Genomic DNA, 23900 nt, shown 5'->3' with positions numbered 1-23900 from the left:
AGAAGCAAGAATAGAAGTTCTTTATTTGAGTTTAAATATTGGAGTTTAAATGAAAGATTGCTTCTTTGTGAATAGGAGTTGAAAAGATGCTGGAGAAGTGTAAAGTTGATAGAATACACTTCATTCTAATTAGGACAAAATATTTTGTGATAAATTAGGTGTTTAATGTTATTTTTATTGATACAGTTTTTAATATGATATTTTTATTGATGCAGATATGGTCCTGAACACCGAGAGCACATGACTTCAAAGATGGACAACTGGGTCTGTTATAAGTTGTGATTGGCCTTAAGCTGCCTTGCAACCGTTGAAGAACTCAACAGGATTTCTCTTATTCCCGATTTATGCCTATATAGTTGCCTCACACCACCAGCTTAATCATGTATGGGAGTGCTCGATCAGTCGGTAAGGTTGAGCCGAGCAACCAGAGTCCAGGGCGTTCACCAAGGCTGCCACGGTCACCACGCTTGGGCCATCGTCGAACCAACAGCACAGGAGGCAGTTCTGGGAGTAGTACTGGGGGTGGCAGTGGGAAAACCCTTTCTATGGAAAATATTCAGTCCTTAAATGCTGCCTATGCTACGTCTGGCCCTATGTATCTTAGTGACCATGAGAACGTGGGTGCAGACACCCCAAAAAGCACCATGACTTTGGGCCGATCTGGGGGGCGGCTGCCTTACGGTGTTAGGATGACTGCAATGGGTAGCAGCCCTAACATTGCCAGTAGTGGAGTTGCCAGCGATACTATTGCATTTGGAGAGCACCATCTCCCTCCAGTGAGTATGGCATCCACTGTGCCTCACTCGCTGCGCCAGGCCAGGGATAACACAATAATGGATCTGCAGACACAACTCAAAGAAGTATTAAGGGAAAACGATCTGCTTCGGAAGGATGTGGAGGTGAAAGAAAGCAAGCTGAGTTCTTCTATGAATAGTATCAAGACCTTCTGGAGTCCTGAGCTAAAAAAGGAGAGAGCGCTGAGGAAAGATGAAGCTTCAAAAATCACCATTTGGAAGGAACAATACAGAGTTTTGCAAGAAGAAAACCAGGTTTGTCATCTAAAGTCACTGTTGTGTTAGTGCAGTAACATGATTAAATGAGTTTATTTAATAAAGTTGCATGTCACATTTAAGCGGCTAAATTATATTGGTGCTTTTCCTAGGTAATTGATATGAACTTGCAAACCTCTTTGTAAATGTTTCTTGTCAGACTTGTAAGCAACCCCTTGAGTGCTCATTTTTCTCCTTGTGTTGTCTGAGTTTTTTCCTAGGACTGATGCTAACCACTCTTGTTTTCTTTTGTAAGTATTTTACCCTGTTTGTAATTAATATTCTTCTAGTGCTTACCTCTTCAAGCATTCTCTAAGATGCAGAAGGTATGAACTGCTGACCCTAAATACAACTGAACCATTGCTGAATGTTGACAGGTTGCCAGTAGAACAAAGTTCACGTTACGCTGGCCTTATTTTTGAGCTCTAGTTAAAATCTCCAGACTTGCAGTTTTCACTAACAGATATAAATTTTGTTCTTGGCTACATTTAAGTAACACTGCTTAGTACTTGCTCATTTATTCTTTTGTCATAAGCTGTGCCTATCTTGTTAGGCAACTATCATAACGCACCCTACATGTTTTTTGTAGTGGTCTGGCTAATTAGAGAATAGGCAGAAGAACAGAGAATCTTGGGTGTCTAGTTCTTTTGTCTTGTCCCTCTTAAAAGCATCCCTGAGTTGGAATGACACAGAGGTTGATTAAAATTGCGGTCCCTTTGTAGTCAGCTTTACTTATTAAAAGCTTTTTTGAAATTTTCCCACCTAGATCTTCTTGCTAGCTTAATCCTGAAGTAACTGCTTGTTGTCGAGTTAGTGTCCTCCTGTTTGGTTGTTTCTGTCTAAATGTGAGTTAGGCATCTCCCTGGACTTTCTAGCAAGAAGCCTCACCACTGTTACAGAAAGACACCGTGTCCAACTCCAGAAGTCTCCTGAAATATCAAGTCGGCTTTCATCCTGACAAAATTACTTTGCCTATTAAGTTTTTTAAATATGCAAGAAAGTTTAATGAAGTAGTTTCCATAATTCAAGTGTGATCATGTCCTTGAAGCTCTTGCTATTTTAGGCAGCACTTTTTTAAAGATTCGCTTTAGAAGGTGGAGAGGAGAGGGAAAAACTGTTGGAGGAAAGAATAGTGCTGGTAGTACTTGACATGTTAGACTCTACTTTCATGTGACTGATCTTTTGACTCCTTTTGGTTAGTGATAATCTGCTACACTGAAGTAATCTGAGATTTTTCTTCTTACTTTTTAAGGAACTGGGTTGAAGGAAGTAAGTTGCTTTTCCTAAGTTAGTATGCAATAATTTAATGAACTTTTAATGTAGTTTTATAGCTGTGTTCTTGCCAAATGGTAAGTTCACAGCACAGGATTTGTTAATGTGCACAACATTTTGTATTCATTTCATATGTCTTATTGGAGTGAAGAAAACCTGAAGTTAAATAATTTTTATTACAAAAGCAGGATTTCCTTAGAGGGAGTAATCCAGTGAAAATTTTAGTTATAGTGGTACAGTACCAGTGTATGTGGAATACCATTTGCTCAACTTTCTAATGTTCTTTGTTTTTCAGCTGCAGGTAAGTATTGAAATTCTCAAATTCTTTTCATTCTCTCTATTTCATACTGAAGAGAATGTCTTGGAATATAATAACATTTTTTCTGAAATAATTGTTGACATTTGAGAGTGCTGTGGAAATAGTGCAAGAAAAATGCAATGAATGTATGTTTAGAATGGATTAAGCGTTTGATAAATAGGTATAGATTGGAAAACAGTGATTCCTCTTTCTGAGGTTGTTTTTTTCATTGTCTTTCCTTTATCCCCTAATTAAACATTTACAGATATTTCCAAGCCACTGCTCTCTAGGCAATCACTATAATTACTACCACACTGATAGAATTGTATAACTTTGGTCCAAAAAAAGAAGGGTGCAATTTAAAAGTAAAAGGGTATTATTGCAATGAGATGTAAAAACTACGAATGCTAATTAATAGATTATAGTTAGCTAACTTTGTCCTAATTCAACTCTGAATTCATTATGTCTTCTATAGCCTTTTGGAGTTGGTCACTCCAGCCCTTTATAAGGAAGATCAGTTTAATAGGATTTACTGTAATTAAACAGACTTCTCTGTTTAGACAATGAACAAGGGATTTCTCTGATCTGTTGAGGGACCAGAAAAATCTCTTCATTACCCCTCCAGCCACCCTATAAAATGAGTTCCACTCATAATTGCAGGAATTGGTGTTGTAGACCTCATTATGGGTATTTCAGCACATCATTTTGTAAAGACTTCTCCGGTGGGCAGAACTTGTGCTTTATACTAATTTTAGCTTAAGGCCAAATGCATTGTCAAAATGCAATGACTCACCCCCTGGAGCCAAGATGCTGGCTGACTCATGCCATTATCTGATAGTCATCTCAGTCTCTTTGCTGTGATCTTGGCTCTTTAGTCCTCCACCACACTTGATTGTCCCCGATTGTATTTTTTTCTGCTGTTCTTGTCACCTCAACTTTGAGTGATTGATTTACCTCTTGGTTCTGGAAGCTGTTAAAAATATGTGAAAATGTGAGCTCTGGTTGACTGCTGCCTCAGCCTCCTGTGAAAAATGCACTGGTGTATTTGGGTTTCCTTTCCAATTTCCTGGGAACATGTGCAAATAAATCGCAATTATTGATGTGTCACTTACTGATTTCCAAGAAATTTTTTGGGTTTAATAAAGATCAGAGAATTAGTAGGGAGATTAAAGAGCATGCTGCCTGTCCTGAGGCAGTCATATCTCTTTTTGTTTGTCTGTCTTCTTAGGGTAATAGGTGGCAGGGATATCTTTGATGTAATACTGAGAATGTTGTGTGCTCTCTATGTAGCTCTCACTTGGGTTGACAGTGCTTTAGTCTTGCTCAGTTGTGGTGTTTTCACCAGTTGTGGTACAGCACAGCTGTATTTATCAGCTACTTTGAACAAATACCACAGCTGTGGAGTGTAGCATATGCTGAACTTTATTTTCATCATTTATTACTGATATTGAAGAACGAGAAAATCCTTTCTTTTCATAAATGGGGAATGTCATTGTCATCTCATTTTGTAGAGATAAAAACTAACATGGAATGTATTCCCTTAGTTAACATAGGTTCTCGGAAAGATACAATACTTTTCAGTGCAATGTGGATTGATTAACCAATTATACTTTGCAAGAACCCAAAAGGAGAGTGCAAATGATATCTGGAAGGTTAACAAGCCCATGGATAACCAAGGAGGAGTTGATGGAGCCAATAAACAGGAGCTGTTTTGTTTTGGCATGGTATCACTCTTCTCTGCATGCTTTCGTAGGACTTACATTTTTTTGGAGTTGAAAAATAGGTTTGTCTTTTTTTTAGTGTATGTGGTTTAAGGTTTCCCTGGAAACCTTTTCATCAGAAGCCAAAAGAGGGGAGGAAAGTCAGTGAGTATTTTTTTTCACTTCAATAGAAATGATTTTCCTAAAAAGTAGATCATGGTGAATTGTTTGGAACTTAAGAACTAAAGAACTCCTCTCAGTTGAAACTTGCTTATAACGAGTTATCATTGAAGTACTGCAATGCAAATCTAATGTCTAACACTGCATTGAAATTTCCCACATTTGACTGATCTGCGTTTAAGATCTGATTTATACTTCAGCTGAAATAATGTGAAAACATGTTTTTTACTTTGATGAATTTCTGTGGTCTTTTTGTGGGTAGAGGCGTTGGATGTCTGAGTGAGAGTTTAACCAAGAAAATATTTCTGAAAGGAATTTCACCTTGCTTAGGGTAAGCACTTGAAGAACGTTCTACTTTGTTGTGATGGATAAGTGTGATGGGTGTACACCAACATTTCATCAGCGTTCTTCAGACTTCTGTAATTGTATCTTCACAGTCAGAAGTAGTCTCCATTTCTTAGTAGTGTGGGATGAGCATCTCACTTTATAAAATACAGTTGTCCATGTGTAAGCCTCTTAAATGTATTGGGTGCTTCTGTTGTGAGACTGAGTTTCTAGTGAGTACATTCTTCTGAAAATCGGATCAATTCTCAATTCTTCGTTGATTTTTTTTTTTAATTATATAAAACCCCCATTTTGATTTGAATGTCCTAGTATTGTATAATTCTAATACTAGTACTATTCCTGAGTTGGTTATTAGTTCATAGAAAGCTAGACTTTCTCCCATTATGGATGTTTAATTCCACAATACGTGGCTCCATAGTCTTTGATTAAAGGCATAATCTCTATCCCACAGCATTACTTTTAAGTAATTCTTTCACTGGCAGATGTCTATCAGCTTCCTAGAATGCTGCCAGCTTTAAGGTTCTCTGTCTTTCCCCAGTTGTAGCATGAAATTACAGCTTAATTCTCTTCTAGAATAACTCAAAACTGTCTCCTCGCGAGTGCTTGATGTCTAAGGCATTTAGGAAGTTGGTAGCACTTCATAGTGGCTTCAGAAGTTGTCATGTAGTCGCCCAAGAGACAGTCCTTCTGTGTTCTGTCTTTTTGCAGTTCTGTAAGGAAATAAAATACGATTTTTTTTTATGCTTATCTAGGTTCCCAGTTTTCTCCCATGTTTCCTGTTGAAGTAGATTTAATACCTTGAATTGCTTTGAACTGTAGTGTAGGCTGAACAGCTGGTCCCTTTTTGATCCATTAAACATACAAGGGGAATACCAGCAACTTAAAAGCAGCTTGTAATAAAGTAGATGACATCAATGGTACTGTTGAACTTAATAGATGAACTGTGCTTTTTGCTGTTAGGCTAAGGAGGGAATTACTTTATTCTGGTTCCCCTTGTAGCAACCTCTTTCTGCTGTAATTCTTGGTCTGCTATGTTTTGAGACTGTTCAGACATTACACTCCTAACTAGGATTGTGGTGGTGTTCCACTATTCGGTGTGTATATTCCTGAGAAATCTCACCTGTGTTACTGTATTTCTCTAGAAGCTATTGTTTCTTTTAGCATTATCAAAATTCTGGTAGTTGAGTTACTGACTTTTTCCCTTAAGTGTTCTTACTTTCCAAAGTATGAACTAGGTAGCTTGAAGCTCTGGTTCGGAACAAACCAAACTTCGTTGGTGAACAGTTGAACAATGATGGATGACAGCAATAACACAGAGATACTTCTACATTCGAGTTCATTTTAGCAGAGGTCTTGTACTGATATTATAGCTTTCTAATAGCAACTCTAGTGTTCTCATGTGTCTCTTACTCTGGGTGGTATTGATTGAAGTAGAAAAGAGAGGAGCATTTTTGATGGAACTGCCAGTCAGTCTGTGGAAAAAGGATTGAAGTTGTGCTAATAATATGTATATCAGGCTTTGTGTATGCCTCCAAGGCTGAAAACTGAATTAGAGCTTTTAAAAACTCTTTTCAATTTGATAATACTGGAAAAAGCCTCATAGATGTGAAGATGATACGTCAGAGCAGGCTGCCATGACTAAACTGTTGGTTGGAAAAAATATTATTTTGTTCGGCAAAATAGGTATCTAGTATCCTGTTAACAGTCATTAAGACATTGGTAAGACAAAACTTCTTTATAGTTAGAATAAAAAAGATATATATGCATATTCTAGAGACCAAAAGAGTTTAGAGGAGACGTTTCTGTACTCTGAAAGTCTACTGTATTGGATAACTTATGAAGAGCAGTCATGGCAGCTGTCTGAATTAGTAATTGAAGAATGAAACATTGTGAAATGCCCTTTATCCTCAGCTGACAGGAGGGGGGAAGAGAGAAGAAACTTGATATAGTAACTGTTACACCATTTTTTTTCTCTGAAGCTAACAAATACTAGGCTTTGAAAAGAAAGGCTGCTCAGCAAAACTTATTTACATAATCCACAAGTATGTTTTTACATAGTATTTGGAGGCTTATATTGGGTCCCCTGAGAAAGACAGGAGTTGCCTTTTGTTGTGGAAAATAATACAAGGACAAAGTATAGTTAGTTTCCTTCTATGTTGATACCAGTTGTAATACCTAAACGATTTGCTTAGTGATTGCAGCAGTAGTACCTTGGACTGCGAAGCAGAAATGTTTTGGTTTTTTTTTTTAGAATTATATTAGCAGCCTTGAGAAGCAGGTAGCGATGACCAGCTTTTGTAAAGCTCCCTTCTTTAGAGATTGTAGTAAATCACCAAAAAACTCCCATTAATTTAAAGTTTGTACTTTTTACTGTTGAGATACTTTGTAACTCAATCAGGCCCTGTTGTTAAATTGTGTTTTGTACAGTCACTTTTACTTCCAAAGAATATTAAACAGTCTGTTTTCCTTTATTTATCTTGAGGAGAGTGTACTACTACTATTTGTATTTATAATCTTGGACGAACCACCAAAAACCTCTGTACTGATTAGGAGAAATTGGGGCATACCAGTGTACATCATGTTTTGCAATGGTGGAGTCAATATTTACATTTAAACCATAAAGAAAAGAAAGAATTCATAGAAGAATTAATTATCAACATCAAGGTCAGTGTTTGAAGAAATCTCATGATAATTTGGATTTTTGTCAGTTGTCCTCCATTAAGAAAGTCTTCTTATGGATTCACCCTAGGAAGAGACTGGATTCTTTAAAAAGAAAAAGAAACCAAAACAAAACAGCACACCTACCACTGCCTAAAAAAACCCCAAATAAACAAACAAAACAAACCCCAAAGCAGCAGAGGCATAAAATAGTTGTTTTATTGCATGTGTGCTCGTTGAAGTGAGCATGATCAGATGCCAAAATACTGGCATAGAACACCATTAAGAGTGCTTCTAGCTGTTTTTGCATTAGAAGTCGGAGGAGTTAAACTTGTGTATAACAGTTACAGGAATAAATACCATGTGACTGGCTTCTTCAGTTTAATTTTAGCAGCTTCATTTGTAAAACGAAATGCCAAGTAATATGCTACCGTTGGTAAACCTAAGATTTTGATAGCTGTTGTATTATGTGTACTCATCTATATACAAGATTTTAATTTTAATTTTTCTTTAATTTATGTGCTACTGCTTTTTCCTATTGTCATTTAAATGAGTCAGCTGTGTGTGCATGGGTCTGCTTTTGCTTTTTGATGCGCAGAGGCTGGTGGTCCAGGATCCCCTTGAAATAGAGAGAAAAAATTAGTCCTCTGTTGTACCTGCAATTCCTGTACGGATTGCTTTTAAAATCTAATGGTTGTTGTCACTATTTTGGAAAATAATACTATAATTTAAGAAGGCTGAGCAGTTTTTTGGAAGCAGTTAGTTTATTCCAGAATTAGGCTCCCCAACATCAGAAGGAATTTAAAGGCAGTGTATAGTTTCCTAAGGATCTTGGGCGGTTCATTCCAAGCTCACAAAATAAGACCAGGTCATAGGGGTGATGGCTCTTCTCATCTCTCATGTATAACACAATGAAAATAGATGTTATATTGAGGGAGGGAGGGAGAAAGGGATGGATATAGCTGTCCAATCAAAAGGTCTTTATCAGTGCTCTGCAAATATAGCGAAGGGGTGAAGAGTAAATTGTACTATTTTAAAAGGTGCTTTGTTAACACCAGTTGCTATATGATATCTGCATTATTATCGGGTTCTGTAATGTGTTGCTCTGCTACAGTGGTACACTTTTCTGCTTCTTCCCTTCTTCTCACCCATCACATCCCTGCCCCGGTGACCTGGGGAGAGAAACAGTGAGACAGCCGAGGTTTGGAAAAACAAACAAGTAATAAATGGTACACTGGAATTAAGTAAGCCTTACTGGTATCTATATCAAAGCTAAGTATGATTGTATTTTTTTCCTGGCCAATACCTACTGCATCATCATCATCAGTGTGTTCTTACGAGCAGCTCTGTCAAGGAGTAAGTACTTCACTAAATACACTTTTGCCATCTAATTTCACAGATGCAAGCCTTTTACATAGGAGAGTGTGCTTGACATTAAGTTTATGGATTTTTGATCCTTATTGTCAGGTGATCAGGTACCAGCTACTCTGGCCTGTTAAATTTTGAGAACAGATGGTGTTCTAATTATATGTTGATGTGGATTCCAAAGAATAGAGCCATGCATTTCTTCTGATCCTTTTTGTCATTGGTTTCTGAGATTAAAGTGAGTCAGCACATGAACTACCATCGTTCAGAGATGAAAACGTTTTTTCTTCTGGTACTTTGTACAGGATCTGGTTCTTCCAAAGTAGTTGATTGTGACTGGCGTTAAAAAAAAAAAAAAGCGTGTATATATAAATATATAATATAATATGCTATGATATACATGTATAGAATATATTTTATATGTAAATTGTATTATATATTTTTATACATGCAAATCCTATGACTTTTAATGCAGTGTGATGAGGTTTACATACCTTTTTCCGCTCGCAGGAGTCATGAAACTCTGGGCAACGCTCTGCGTTTTCAGTGGGATCATGTCTTAGAAGGCAAATATTTAATTTTGACTGAAGGGAGGGAAGAGGTTTTGAATATACAATTGTGTTACAGCATGTTGTCTTTGAGGATCTGTAAGTGCAAGAATACTCCTTTCAGGTTTAACCTATTGGTGGGCTTCACTTATTTTGGACCAAGAAGTCCTGCACTGAAGATAGTACTGTATCCTACAGAAGACGTCCTGTTTTGCTGTGAGAAAAAAAATGTTGTGGGTTGTTGTTTTTTTTTTTTTACTGTTGGCCTAATTGATTAGACTTTCCACATTATATGTGGATATCAGTTCTCAGATGAACAGAAACAAACCATGAAGCAACAAAAGTGACTTGAGCTAACCAGAACTTTCCTCATTAGAGAGGCAACGTACCCATGCAGCCTATTCCAGCATCTGATCTCACAACTGTAAGCTTCCATGAGGCTTATTCTTATGGCTCTGTCTCTTTTTTAAGAGATGGAAACATTTAATAGTCAACATTTGATTTGCTGAAGGATTCAGGGCACCATATCAAAGCTCTTGTGCTATAGAATTGTTATATATGTCAAAACTAATATAGCTAAGAAACAACAAACTGCTTGGAAGGTAAAGCTTTACTGTAGAAGGTGCTAATGCTACGTAGTCAATTCATGCCTTGGATCCATCTAAAGAAACAGTAGATTGATGAGAAGGACACTGTCTTCAAGTGGTCATATTTCTACAGCTTAGGTTACATCCTTTCAATGGAGCTAGATATTATGATTGAAAGTTTCTATATTGTGTCTATTCCGAACATTTTCTAGAAAATGAAACTAGTGTTTCTGCTTTTCAGGAAACTAGAAGGTGAATCTCATGCACACAAATGTAAAGCAAGTTTTTTCCCTTACATGTAAGAAAGGTAGTCTTAGTTGCATTAAAGACTTTAGAAGAGTGAAGGAGCATGTAAGATAAGATTTGATCCTATGTTTTTTAGGTTAGGGTTTGTTTTCATGGGTGTCTTATGGGACATAATTGTTTATCCAATCCAGAAGAGATCCCTCAATTCACAGTAAGGCTTAATTATTGGTCTGGATTTTTCATCAACTAAAAATGTACATGTGAAGTTCCTGAAAGTGGGTTTGTCTTCTATGGCAAGAGGTTTCAGTGTTTCTTTGCTGGATAAGAGATGTACATCCATGGAGAGTATGACAGAAGCTTTAGGCTGTGGATTAGTGCTAACAGGTGAAACAATGAATCCCAGAATAATCCTAGAAAAAGGAAATTGGCAGAAAGAACAAGCATAGTAAAAGCTTTTAATTAGGTTGTTAGGAAATGCTGTGCTCTGTGCTCGAGATTTACAAAATAACTGCCTTATTTCCCTTGATTGGATAAATGTCAAGAATCAAATTATTCAAAGACTCCTTATTCATCTCTGCTTGGTTTAGGAGTACAAATGACAGTGTTGTGTTTACCAGGTAGAGCATAGTTAAACACCAGAATTTTAGTGTTTTTCTGATTATCCTCCCTAGTAATCCTGATGAGGGAGGAAACAAGAACCTGGGGAAAGGGCAAAGGTAAAAATCTAGGTAATTCTATTACCAAGTATGGCTATCTTTGTGTGTATTACATTAGCATAACATATATTTAACAAATATATGTACTTTTCTGAAACCTTCATTTTATGTCTGCATATATTAAAATTAACAGATGTAGTTGTAGAGATTAATGGTTTATCCAGAGTAATTGTACAAAAGGCTCACAATCATAGGTGTACTTTTTTTGGGGGTAGAGGAATTTCCCAGTCTTCATCAGCCTGTATATCAGTTGGGTAAACTCAACTTATTCTGTCTGTGGAAGCTTTGATTTGGAGGACAATTTTTAAGGCTTTCTCTTCCAGCCAGTGTCTGATGGGCCACAGGTTTGGCCATATGGTTGTGAGCCTGTTAATGTGTAACCATTTTAATAGATCTGTGAACCTAGTTACTCAGAGGATGGACCTTACTGAGGAAGCATAGGTATACTTTCATAGGAGAGAGTAAATAGTGTGCTATGTACGTGCAGTCAGCAGCATTTTTCATGGGTTAAAACACTGAAAAACTGAACCATTTTGTGATCCTCTTTGTGGAGGCTGCTCGGACCTTCTGATCACTTCACCGTGTCTGAGAGGTTCCAAAGAATGAAATTATCTGCAGTAATTTATTTGTGGGGCACACAACCCCAGAAAACACCTTGCAATGAAATTAGTTCATCCAAAGCTTTATTAACACTGAATTAATCTCATTTTGAACTAGCAGATGGGTTTGACTGTAGGAAAAGTTTTAGTAAGCATGCTTTGGCCATGATTCATGAGCAGCTCTGTGCACATACTTGACCAAACAGTTGGAGTAAGGGTAGGCGATACGATGCGTGCTCAGGTTTTGATTTGTAATAGGTTTTTTTTAGCTTTTTTTGTTTTAAGTCACTAAATATGTTTACAATTTGACTTTATAATTGGGCTCTGCACTTAACGTATTTGAGTTATATATGTTAATATATATAACTCCCCCCCCATCCTCCTAGAAATAAGATCCAAAATCCGATATTTGCCATTTAATGGAGTTTCCATATTATCATTTCTATCCAGGAAAAGCTTTTACTTTTTTCGCTAAGGCTGGGAATGCATTCAAGACTAGCCTTCTAAACCTGCATGCTGTGTTTGCTCAAGGCAGAATCAATTTAGTGTGTACTTAGAAATTATTCCTCTCCTTCCTTCCATTTGGCTGAATCAGTTCAAATCTGCATGCCTTTAAGAGGTCCAAGGTCTGTCTCTTTTTTTTGGATGTGTGAGAATTGTCATTCATACGTATTTAGTGTCACTGTTTTGTTAATTAACCATTTATAATGTTTCATGTCAGACTTATTTAATCTGAAAGACTAGGAGCTTGTGGAAGAAACAATTAATTCACTTTCTTTTATACTTAATACTGTTTTAAATATTTCTTTGTGAACTGCTGAATACTAGAGAGTCTTTGAAGACTGATCTGGAAAAAGTAAATCTGTACTTCACAGGTTGAACTTGTTAGCAGGTTATTTGGTGCAGTAAGACCTGATTATGGATCAGGGTGTGTTTAGTGTGCACCTGGAGCAGAGCTGGTTTAGTTTCCTTTTGATTTCTCGCTAGTTCTCACACAAAAAAAACCAGTTTTGTGAAACCAAGCAATGCATGACAAGTAGGAACTATCTGAGGATCTTCCAAATAGTGCTGCTGCTGCAAAATAAAAGGCTGTTGAGTATGCAGTCATGTTTGTACAGCTTCTAATGCTTGAGCCTGTGAAGGAGTTTAACTACCGATGAATTAAACATTTCAACACTTAAGAAGGTATGTGTTATTTCTGTCAATGAATGCATATTGTAAAATGTCTCCAAACCAGTAAATTCGGTTAGAGATAATGTGATTATTCAAAACCAGGCAGGTAGTGGTTGCTGTAGTTTGAGATATTGGAAAATTTTTGTCTTCTGTGTTAACCATTAGAAAGAAAAATCACCTCATACATTAAAAAATAATTGAATATATTAAGTATTGTAAGCTCTTTAAATATGGATTTGCAAGAGCTTTGTTGTAAGCTTGAAGCAAGAGATCTTTTATTTTTGCCACCTTTTCTTGAAGGGTATTGAGCTTCAGCTGTCCTGCACAGTTGACACACATTTCTCTGTGATTAAACAACTCTGCCAATTAATTTTGTTAACCATCTGTGAGTGAAGGTACTAATTTTAGTTGTGCAGCAATCACAAGAAGGGTCAATATGCCTTATAGTCTTATAGATAACTGAAATGATGAGATGAGGTTTTGCTGCTGAGCACTTTCATTTTCTGGACTTCCAATCTGCTCAATTAGAACTTAATGAATAGCAGACTTTACTGTAAAAAAGCACAAGTATTTGTTTTCCATGAAAATCAGTCATTTTAATTCAGTATTTCTATATTGTCACTTCAGTTTCATTTTAAGAGGGATATATAATATATTTTTCTTTTTTTTTTAAGTTCTCCTTGGGTGTAGAGTTTCTCTGCTCCTAATCTTTCATTCAGTTAGGCTTCTTTTGTTTTTCTTTTAAGCTATGAATATTGGTAATTTCTACTTTTTTATTCATATTTATGTGTATCACGAACAGAAATGGTGAATAACTTGCAAAACTTTCTGCTGTGTGAACACTTTCTTATAAATATTCAGATTCTTGGAGCGATGGGAGGCCTGTTAAAAAGCTCACTGTTAACTTATGGAAGTAACCTTCTTAGCTGAATTGGGCAATAGGTTTGCACACAGCAGAGTAAGTAACTAGTGAGGTGTTTTGCAATTAAAAAGGAAGAGCGTGAGTACTTGAATTCTGTGGCTTATGATCTATGTTAATCCTGAAGTAACTGCTCAAGGTTCTGGCAGGTATAACTGATACTTTGCATCCCTTCTACAGTACCTCATAAACCTGAATTGCAAGTAATGTGCGACACTGTGTTAGTCCTTCATCAAGTTACAAAACTGCTTTTACTGCCATAAAAAGATTCAGTTTCCAGTAGGACACTTCTTCTATTTTAACTTGTTTTAACACGTTCTGAATTAACATCTCTGTTGTTGTCAGAACTTTTGTCTATTACACCAGTTTTTGTCATTAAAAGGTGCTAATAAACAGTGCAGCATTAAATCAAGAGAGTAGGAACTAATGTAAAACATGAACTGTGTGTTGTTATTAGAAGTAAGTGATTGGCAATTATTAACAGTACTCTCATGTACGGTACTTAAGTTGGTAGCTAAAATGGATTTTTTTCTTCCCAAAGTCTTTTCTCTCTTAATTTGCCTTCTTTTGGGCTGGTTTCCCAAAAGAGATGAGTAGCATAATCAGAAAAAATTCTTTCACAGAAAGAGTCATTGGGCACTGGAACAGGCTGCCCAGGGAGGTGGTCGAGTCACCTTCCCTGGAGGTGTTTAAGGAACAGGTGGATGAAGTGCTTAGGGACATGGTTTAAGGGAGTGTTAGGAATGGTTGGACTCGATGATCCAGTGGGTCCTTTCCAACCTGGTGATTCTATGATTCTATAATTGTTCTTGCATCACTTTCAATGTTGGAATCATTTAAGTTGTGCAAGTTCAGTTTTGTGCAACAGGTTGTGCCCTAAGGTGCACACACTTGTATCCAAGCTACACATGTACATGGCTAATGTGGAAACTAGAAGGGCCCCATTTTTCACAAGACTTCTTGCAATACCTCACGTTCAAAGCACAGTTTCTGTTGACTTGACGGCTGCAAATGATTTGTTTATCTTCTTGATGGCCAACAGTCAGGACAACAACAGGAGAGTCTGGAGGTCATATATTTTACATTTATATTTGACAATTGACACCTGCCAGAAATGCTGTTGATAAAACACACAGCTGTTTTCTCAACTGCGTTTTTCTACTAGTCTCAGTTTTCTACTAATTCTTGATTCATCTTTATTTCTGCAATAAAATTCGAGATCCTTTGGGACTGTCGGTAATTACCAGCACTATGGGGTTTTTTCCCCCTCTGGTAACCATCAATCTCTGCACCAAATGAGGCACAATTGGTATTGTAATAATGTTAGTACATGTTCAGCATATAGTGAATAAAGCAGAATCAATTCAATATGAATCCGCCTAAATATTAGGAAGTCCTGAACTTTGCACATATTTTTAATGTAGCTCTTGGATGGAATTTGCCTTAAAAATGCTGTATTTCGACTACCATTAAACTTGCATGACTTGTCTTTGTTGTCCTGTTTTGTTGGTACTAGTTTTAGTGAGTTGAATGAATTCTTTGAGTGAACTGAGTGTCAGGGAACTGTTCTGGTTAGAGTGATTTGGCAAAAAAGCTAGTTTTCACATGACTTTGTTCCTTGAACAGCAGTGCTGAGGGAAATAAAAGATATAACCTTAGAACAGTAAAGATATTTTTATTACTGTAAAACATGTTTTGTAATGATCTCTAGAATGAAATCAATCTTGCATATGCTGACACTCATGAATCATTTCCTGCTCAAAATGTCCATTTCCAGTTTGGACAGAGTAGTAAATGAGGATTGAATTTTCCTTTCAATTTTATAAACTTACTAAAAAGATTCCCACTCTTGGGCAAGTATTAAGAAAAATAATAAAGAAGATATTTCTCAACTCCGGCTTGTGGAACTGAGTGATTTCTTCAAGAACTTTTAATGTGAAATGTAGATGAGTGTTGATTCCTTAGAAGGATTACTCAGTTTCTTCAGCCTTCCCACTTGTCTTCCCACAGTCTCCCACAGTATGCAAATAGAGAGATAACACATCTGAACAAAATGTTGCATCTTTTTGTGCCATGCCAGTCTGCTCAGGTACTTGAGAAGATCTGCCAGGCCTCTGTGATCAGAGGCAGGGTTCGAGGAGAAGGCACTACCAGCGGTGAATTCTATTGAGAGTTGAGTCGGGGATGAGCTGAAAGAACGTGGTTCGTGCAAGACCACAGGTTGTGAATCTGAGGGTGCCGAGATTGCTATTTGATGCCACTGGAAGGATTATTTATGTAATCTTTAAAAGGCTAAAGAAACTGGGGAAGGGTTTGTTTCAATAAACTGTGGAAAGGCATGTGTTCCACAGCCTTCCAAACAGGCCAAAGGATGAGCCATGGAGTTAGAGGCTGGTGCTCTTTGCTTCAGTCCCCTGAAGCATGGTGGGCCGAGTCCTTTTGGAACACATTTCTGTGCATGGCAGTGACAAAATTATGGAGGGTGTTGTCAGCATGGATTTATCAAGGATGACTCATGCCTGACCTCATTGCTTTCTGTGACAAAATATCTGGATTTGTGGATGAGGAAGGAACAGTGGATATCATTTACCTTGCCTTTATAAGGCTTTCATCACTGCCCTCCACAGCATTCTTGTCCTTGTAGTTAGAATGCTATGGTCAAGTGGTTGGGTAGCCAGATGGGTAAAAAGCTGGCTGCATGATCAGGCTCCGAGGGTAATGATTAATGGGTTGGTTGCTATCCAATTGCCTGTAACAAGTTGAGTCCCGTTTGAAATCTTTGTCAATGACCTAGATGGAGGTGACGTGGTCTGTGTTCATTCAGATAGCAGATGACACCAAACTAGGGGGTTCGGCTGATTTGCTCGAGGGTGGAGCTGCCATGCAGGGGGACCTAGTTTGTGTGATGAGCAGGCAGGAGACTTATGAGATTCAACAAGGATGAATGGGAATACCTTGGACTTCAGGAGAATAGACTTTAGCCTTTTCAGCGATCTGCTTGATAGGATTCACTGGGATAAAGCCCTGGAGGGGAGAGGGGCCCGAGAAAGCTGGTTAATATTCAAGGATCAGTTCTTCCAAGCTCAAGAGTGATGCATCTCAACAAAGAGGAAGCTGGGCAAAAATGCTGGGAGGCCTGCATGGGTGAACGAGGAGCTCCTGGACAAACTTATATGCAAAAAGGAAGCCTACAGAGCGTGGAAGCGAGGGCAGGTAACCTGTAGGAATACAGAGAAATTGTCCAAGTAGTCAGAGATCAGATAAGGAAAGCTAAAGCTCTGATAGAATTAAATCTGGCCAAAGGTGTCAAGGAAAATAAGAAAAGCTTCCATAGGTGTGTCAGTGGTGAAAGGAAGACTAGGGAGAACGTAGGCCCTCTCAGAAAGGAAACAGGAGACCTGGTTAGCCACGATATGGAAGAAGTTAAGGTACTCAACAACTTTTTTGCATTGGCCTTTACTGGCAAGGTCTCAAAACACACTGCCCAAGCCACAGAAGGCAAAGGAAGAGATTGGGAGATCAGAGGGCCACCTACTATAGGAGAGGATCAGGTGTGAGACCATCTAAGGAACCTGAGGGGCACAAGTCCGTGGGACCTGATAAGATGCATCTGTGGGTCTTGAGGGAACTGACAAATAAAGTTGTTAAGCCACTATCCATCACACTTGAGAAGTCGTGGCAGTCTGGTGAAGTTCCCACTGACAGAAGAAGGGGAAATACAACTCCCATTTTTAAAAAAGGAAGACCCCGGGGAACTACAGGCCTGTCAGTCTCACCTCTGTGCCTGGGAAGATCATGGAGCAGATTGTTCTGGAAACTGCTGAGGCACATGGGAATTAAGGAGGAGATTGGTGGCAACCAAAATGGCTTCATCAAGGACAAGTCATACTTCACAAATTTGGTGGCCTTCTACGATGGAGCTACAGCATTGGTGGATAAGGAAAGAGTAACTAAAATAATCTGCCTGGACTTGTGCAAAGCATATGACACTGTCCCACACCACTTTCCTGTCCATTGATTTGACAGATGGACCACTTGGTGGATAAAGAATTAGCTGGAGTTGTCGTTAACGGTTCAATGTTCAAGTGGAGACCGGTAATGGATGGCATTCCTTGGGGGCTGGTATTGGGAGTGGTATTGTTTAACATCTTTGTTGGAGGCATGGACAGTGGGATCAAGGGCACCCTCAGCAAATTTGCTGATGGCACCAAGCTGTATTGTGCAGTCGGTGGAGGGAAAGAATGCCATCCAGAGAGACCTTGACAGGCTTGAGAGGTGGGCCTGTGCAAACCTTGTGAACTTCACCAGGGCCAACTGCAAGGTTCTGCACCTGGGTTGGGGCAGTCCCAAGCACAAATACAGGCTGAGTGTGGAATGGATTAAGAGCAGCCCTGAAGAGAAGGACTTGGGAATGCAAGTGATTAGGAAGCTCAATACAAGCCTACAGTGTGTGCTTGCAGCCCAGAAAGCCAACTGTATCCTGGGCCACATCAAAAGAAGTGTGACCCACAGACTGAGGGAGGTGGTTGTCCCCCTGTACTCTGCTCTTGTATGAGACTTCACTTGGAGTCCTGCATTCAGTCCTGGAGTCCTCAGCACAGCAAGGACATGGATCTGTTAGAGAGAGTCCAGAGGAGGCCATGAGGATGATCAGTGGGCTGAAGCACTTCCCATACAAGGACAAGCTGAGAGAGTTGTGTTTGTTCAGCCTGGAGAAGAGAAGGCTCTGGGGAGACCTTATAGCAGCCTTCTGGTACTTAAAGGGGGCTACAGGAAAGCTGGGGAGGGGCTCTTAGGGAGCGCATGGGTAGGTTTTAAGCTGAAAGGAGGGAGATTTAGACTATATTTTAGGAAGAAATTCTTTACTGTGAGGGTGGTGAGGTACTGGCACAGATTGCCCAGAGAAGTCATGGATGCCTTATCCCTGGAGGTGTTCAAGGCCAGGTTGGATGAGGCTTTGAGCAACCTGATCAAGGTGTCCCTGCTCATGGCAGGGGAGTTGGAACTGAATGATCTTCAAGGTTCCTTCCAACCCAAACTATTCTATGATTCTATGGATTAAAAGCCTCCTGGGAAGATAGAGGCTAGGATTTGACAGGCTAGGGACCACTTCTGCAGAAAAGGATCTGGGGGGCCTGATGGACAGCAAGTTGAACATGAGTCACGGGTTCATTGCGGTGGTGGTGAAGTTCATTGTGAAGTGATTATCTCCTTCAGCTTCGTGCTTGTTAAACCATGTGTAGAATACTCTATCCAGCTTTTAACTGCTCAATACAAAAGTGAAATTGGTTTGCAAGAAAGTTCCTTGGAGGGGTACCAAAGGGTTTCGTGGGCTGAAGCATAGACCCTGTGAGAAGAGGCTGAGGGAATGGGCCTTGTTTACCTTGGAGAAGAGGAGGCTTTGGGGGAGTTTTCCCATACTTCCCCTAATATGAGGCGGTTACTCAGAAGAGGGAACCATACTCTTTGCATGTTGCATGATAGGAGGATGAGCAATAATAGATATAAGTAGAAATGAGAGGTTCTGATTAAATCTAAGAAAACCTCAGAGGTTTTCAAGATCCGACTGGATAAAATCCTGAGGAAGCTGGTTTAATCTCATAGATGACTCTGCCTTGAGTAGGAGGTTAACTAGACGACCTCCTGCTGTCCGTTCCAACCTGTCCTAATCCTGTTTTGAAACAGTGATTGTCATAATGTATTATGTGTGCTTAGGTTGCTAGCTTGAATCCTGACATAGGTTTTCCAGTTTTCTAAGCCTTAATAGTAACCCAAGATCTTTTGTTCTTCCATGGTAACTGAGCTTCCCATGTGCATTTAGCTGCAAAAATACAATATGCGTGGACTTTGAGACAACCAAAGCATTGCACCCCAAAACTACATTGAGTACATTGGCAGTGGAGAGGCTGTCTTCTTTTGCTTCCAGTATTACTGGTGTGTTCTTGCTGGATGCGCCAGTGTTGAGAGAGTATCAGCTGCCCAGGCTTACGCTTTCTGCATGTCAGCGGCTACACTGCTCTCTTCTGGCATGAAAGTCAGTGGCATCAATAATCACCTTGTCTGTTAACACTAAAACAAACGAGTGTCGGGCGTGGCAATTGCTATTGTACTGTTGCTAGCACTCCATTTTCTTCATCAAGCTCGTAGGCTTTCCAGGGTGGAGTCATAGTGCAGGTGCATTAGATCTACATTGACTTCAAAGCTTATGACTTCCACAAATCCAAGGTTATTTATAAAAACGTAACTGTTATCTTTCCAGATCCTAGGTTCATGGCATGGATCTTTGATTTGTTTTGTCTCCCACCTTTTCGCTAGCTTTAATTCTATTGCAGATTTATTCTAAAATGTTGATGAGTTTCTTTAGTAGGTGCATTTTTCTCAAATTCTTTATAATGTTAATGTAAACACCTATGTGCAAGGTTTTTGGGCTTCCAAGCACTGAACTAATGCCTGTGACTGTAATTTCTTTTTAAATACGTCTCTGAGGGAGGAAGTTATGATGTTACAGATGCTAATGGCACATTTAAAATATTAATCAAAATGTAGGCATATCTGCATGAGAGTTTGTGGTAAGCGTGTTGTCACTTCATCTTTTTTTAACTTCAAGAAGTGTGTTCAGTCTGCATGACAGTTCTGTAGTTACTCTGCCTTTGGTCACTGTTCAATTTCAATTCAGGTCAGACCATCTTCATGTTAGCTTTTTCAGTAGCCTTGCCGTCCCAGTTTCCTGAGGGTTTTCTCTAGTCTTACAGTTCAATTTTTCAGAGTACAGTTAACCACAGGACACTTTGTAGTTCTTCATGCAGTATCTGTTTAACTAGTTCATAAAATACACACATATATGCTCAGATTTTAAAAGTTAAAGACCAGATTTTTTTAAAAACTTCTTTTTATATTGGATATAAATCTTATATTTGAAGAAAACAATCACATATTGTAAAAAATTAAATTTTAAGTAAAGTTTTTTTTTGTTTTGTAGTAAACGGATTTAGTTGAGTTATCACTGCAACATTTCTAGGTGTTAGAAAAGAAATCTTTCTCAGTGCCTCTAAATGTACAGGGTGCGTCCAAGATAATAGCTTGTCCAGTGCCACAGTCAAGAGTGTTTATTCTTGTTTATTCTTGTCTAAATGATCTAGTTTTCCCACTTTTAGCAAGTTTTATTTCCTTCTTTCTAATTTCACAGCTTTCCCATTCCAGTCCTTGCCATCTTCATCATGTTTTGCTCTCTCTGGGCAGCATGGAAGATTTGATTTGTGTTTAATTTGTGTCAAATGGGACAAACTGCTCTAAGCCTGACTCACTTTAAGTTCTAATCAGTGTTCTCATTGCATCGTGATATTGCTAGAACAAGGATAGTGAAAGAAGCTCTTTTTTCTACGACCTCTTGTGGTGAACTGACCGTGGCTAGTTGCCAGTTGCTGTCCAAGCTACCCTCCTGTTGTGTGAGGACCCTGAGGCCACTAATAAACCTTAGTTGCCTTGAACAGCCTCACCTGGAACCTCCACCCACACCCCATGCACTCAGGAGGCGTTTTTAAGCTCAGCCTTAGGGCTTTAGTCCCTCCCCATCAGGCTTGGAACCTGTATTGTAGGCATCTGGTCTCCTCGATGGACTCTACAGAGGTATGGTGTATCTGGTCTCCTGGCCAGTGTATCTTACTGAATTTGACTGTCCCCCTGGACCTCTTTGTCACTTCTCCTTATCTCGAGTGGCTGATGGATCATGTTACCATTTCTCTCTCCTCAAAAGGATGAGGGGAGAAAATAAGATGGAAAAAGCTTATGGTTGAGAGAAAGCCAGGGAGGTTGCTTACTAATTAATGTCATAACTGACAATTTTTGCCAAATAAAAATAGTATAGGGTGGTGAAACAAAGACAAAGCTAAAAAACACCTTCCTGCCCCACTTCCTCCCAGGCTTGACTTCACTCCTTCCTTCCTGGCTATTCTACCTGTCTGACATGGGTGCCACTACTCATTTCTAATTACAGAGGCCACCCCTGCAGCTCTTCACTAACAAAACTTTGCCATGTAAACTGGGCATACAAGAGAGCAAGTGTTGTCATTGACTTTTGAGTATTCAAGTTTATTACAGAAGACTTATGTGCTAATATGTCATTACAGATTTCAGCAGTCTCACATTACTTTCCAGATAATTAAACTACTCATGTTATCATAAACATTTGAAGTTTGCTAAGTGAATGTACAGCAAGCAATCTGATGTTTTGGTTTTTTGGTTTTTTTTTTGCATCTTTCTCCACTAATTGGGAGTCCCTGTTGATTCCATTTCCTTATGACAATCTTATAAAATGTTAATTTGTGTTAAGTATCTTGCAGGCATTGTACCTTTCCTCATTTTATACTCATTATTTGGTCACTCAACCTTAATTTATTTATATGAATATAAATAGCTTCCCAAATCTAGCATGCAGTTGGATCTGGAAATCCTGATGTTGGTCAGAAACTGCTGTCCTGATAATCTTTGTTTTCCTCGTGTATTATTTCAGGTTTTAAAGGCATTTGCCTCTCTCTTTTAACTTCCTTTTTGAGCCTGACTCAAAATTTGTCTTTGGGGTGTTTCAGGACATTCTTTTCTGTTTGTTTTCTAGTAAATATTTTTATATATGTGTATGTGTATATATGAAAACATACATTTATTTTAAATACTTTAAATCTATTTAGCATGTCTCTGTTAAATCAGTTGTATGTTTTCATCACTATCCAGCTTGTTCATTTTGGATTTTTCTCTTTGTAGTTCCACTGTATATTGGTAAAATTGGTTTGTAGATAAGCAGCTTCAGTTACTCAGCTTCTTCGTACAAGTTCTGGTGTTCTTTCTTGTATGTGTGAATTCCTTTTGCATAGTCTTTAATTTGTTCAAGTAATGGCTCACTTTTGTGTTGTTGCCGCTCCTGTACCATTAGCCCTTGGGTACGAACATGCTATTGTAGTTACACCCCTGACTCTGTATTGCCTGTACTGGTCTGCACCTGCTTAAATAGATAGTCTCCAAGATCCTCTCAGCAGTTCAGCTTACTGAATCTGTTCAAAGAACCTACTTTTCCCCTTCCTTATGATCCCTACTGGGATCATAGTGGGTTTTGACAGTGAGGAATTTTTCTTGTTTCTGCTGAGAATTTAATTTTTAGTGCCAGAGATTCAAATAGTGGAAATGCTTGGTTTTCGAAGCTTTTTGAAAGTAGCAGGCTTGGTGTATCCAAGAGATACAATTCCATATCTATTCTCCAGCCTGCTTTTTAAGTTATAATCTCTGTTTGGTGAAGAGGCTTTTCTTTCAAGAAATTAGACCAGGTTTTTTTTGGTAAAGAATTTGCTCGATAGTGAGAGTGTATTTGTAAGTATTTGAAGTTACCGTGTAGTTTTAGACTCTTCAGTTGTCCACCCTCAGGGACCTTTCTCAAGAGATGAGATGGGATTTGAAAGGTTTTATTTCTCAGCCATTGCCTGAGAAAGTAAAACTTCTTCCACAGCTGCTCTAAGGGAAAAGGGTATTTATGGTGTTTTCAAATACTGGAAAGAAAATCCAAAATGAATGTCTATCCTCGTTTTAACAGGATTGAGTTACCTCTTACTTGCATTTCAAATTCATTATGATAATACTGACAGTACAGTCCCTCTAATAAAAGAATTGGTTCACCTCTCTCAGTTTGCAGGGTATTTATTCCCATGTAATGATCAAACTTATGCTAAGACAGTATCTTGCTGTTCAGGATTACCACTCATCAATTCAATGTGTTTTTCTCCAGCTGCTTTGTAACAACAAATATCTTTACTGAGACTGCTGAGTTGCTAACCTGCCTTTCAAGGGGATGATACCTTTAGTGGGATGACTTCCTAAAAGGACAGCTGTTGATTTTATTCTACCTTTTGTGTTACTTCTGCCTACTGTTTTATTTTGTAGATCCTCAGAACCAAAAGTCAGTTACATAGGATCAGTAGTCCTTTGCAGAGCCCAGTATGCATATCATTTGTGCTTCACTTCTACTGTACGTAGACCTATCTGATGTTAGACATGAACTCCACTGCCACCGTGTTATATGTCAACAAATAAAGAATACCAATCTCCCCCATGGAAGGAGAATTAATATTGGAACTAGTACTTACAACATTATATTTAAAAGCCAGTCACCTGTCTGCCAAGACTTCTGAGTGTCTTATTTCATGTATATTGCTCCTGTAAGAAAGGGTCAGTGCCACGTGAAAGACACTGGTGGCTATTTTG

At 38.7% G+C, this 23900-nt stretch overlaps 1 protein-coding gene across 13 annotated transcripts in view; it reads left to right on the top strand.

The window, feature by feature from the left end:
- The window catches only part of ERC1 (ELKS/RAB6-interacting/CAST family member 1), a 302814-nt gene that overhangs the window by 12078 nt on the left and 266836 nt on the right, over positions 1-23900 (top strand). For all 13 annotated transcript variants that reach the window (XM_054067600.1, XM_054067591.1, XM_054067580.1 and 10 more), the window contains exon 2: positions 216-1049. In XM_054067600.1, coding sequence (XP_053923575.1) covers positions 381-1049 — 669 coding nt within the window. In that variant the 5' untranslated portion in view covers positions 216-380. The remainder of the gene's footprint in view (positions 1-215; positions 1050-23900) is intronic.

The sequence above is a fragment of the Cuculus canorus genome, chromosome 1 (genome assembly GCF_017976375.1).
Source record: "Cuculus canorus isolate bCucCan1 chromosome 1, bCucCan1.pri, whole genome shotgun sequence".
NCBI classification, from domain to species: domain Eukaryota; kingdom Metazoa; phylum Chordata; class Aves; order Cuculiformes; family Cuculidae; genus Cuculus; species Cuculus canorus.
This window is presented reverse-complemented; position numbering and strand designations above follow the sequence as displayed.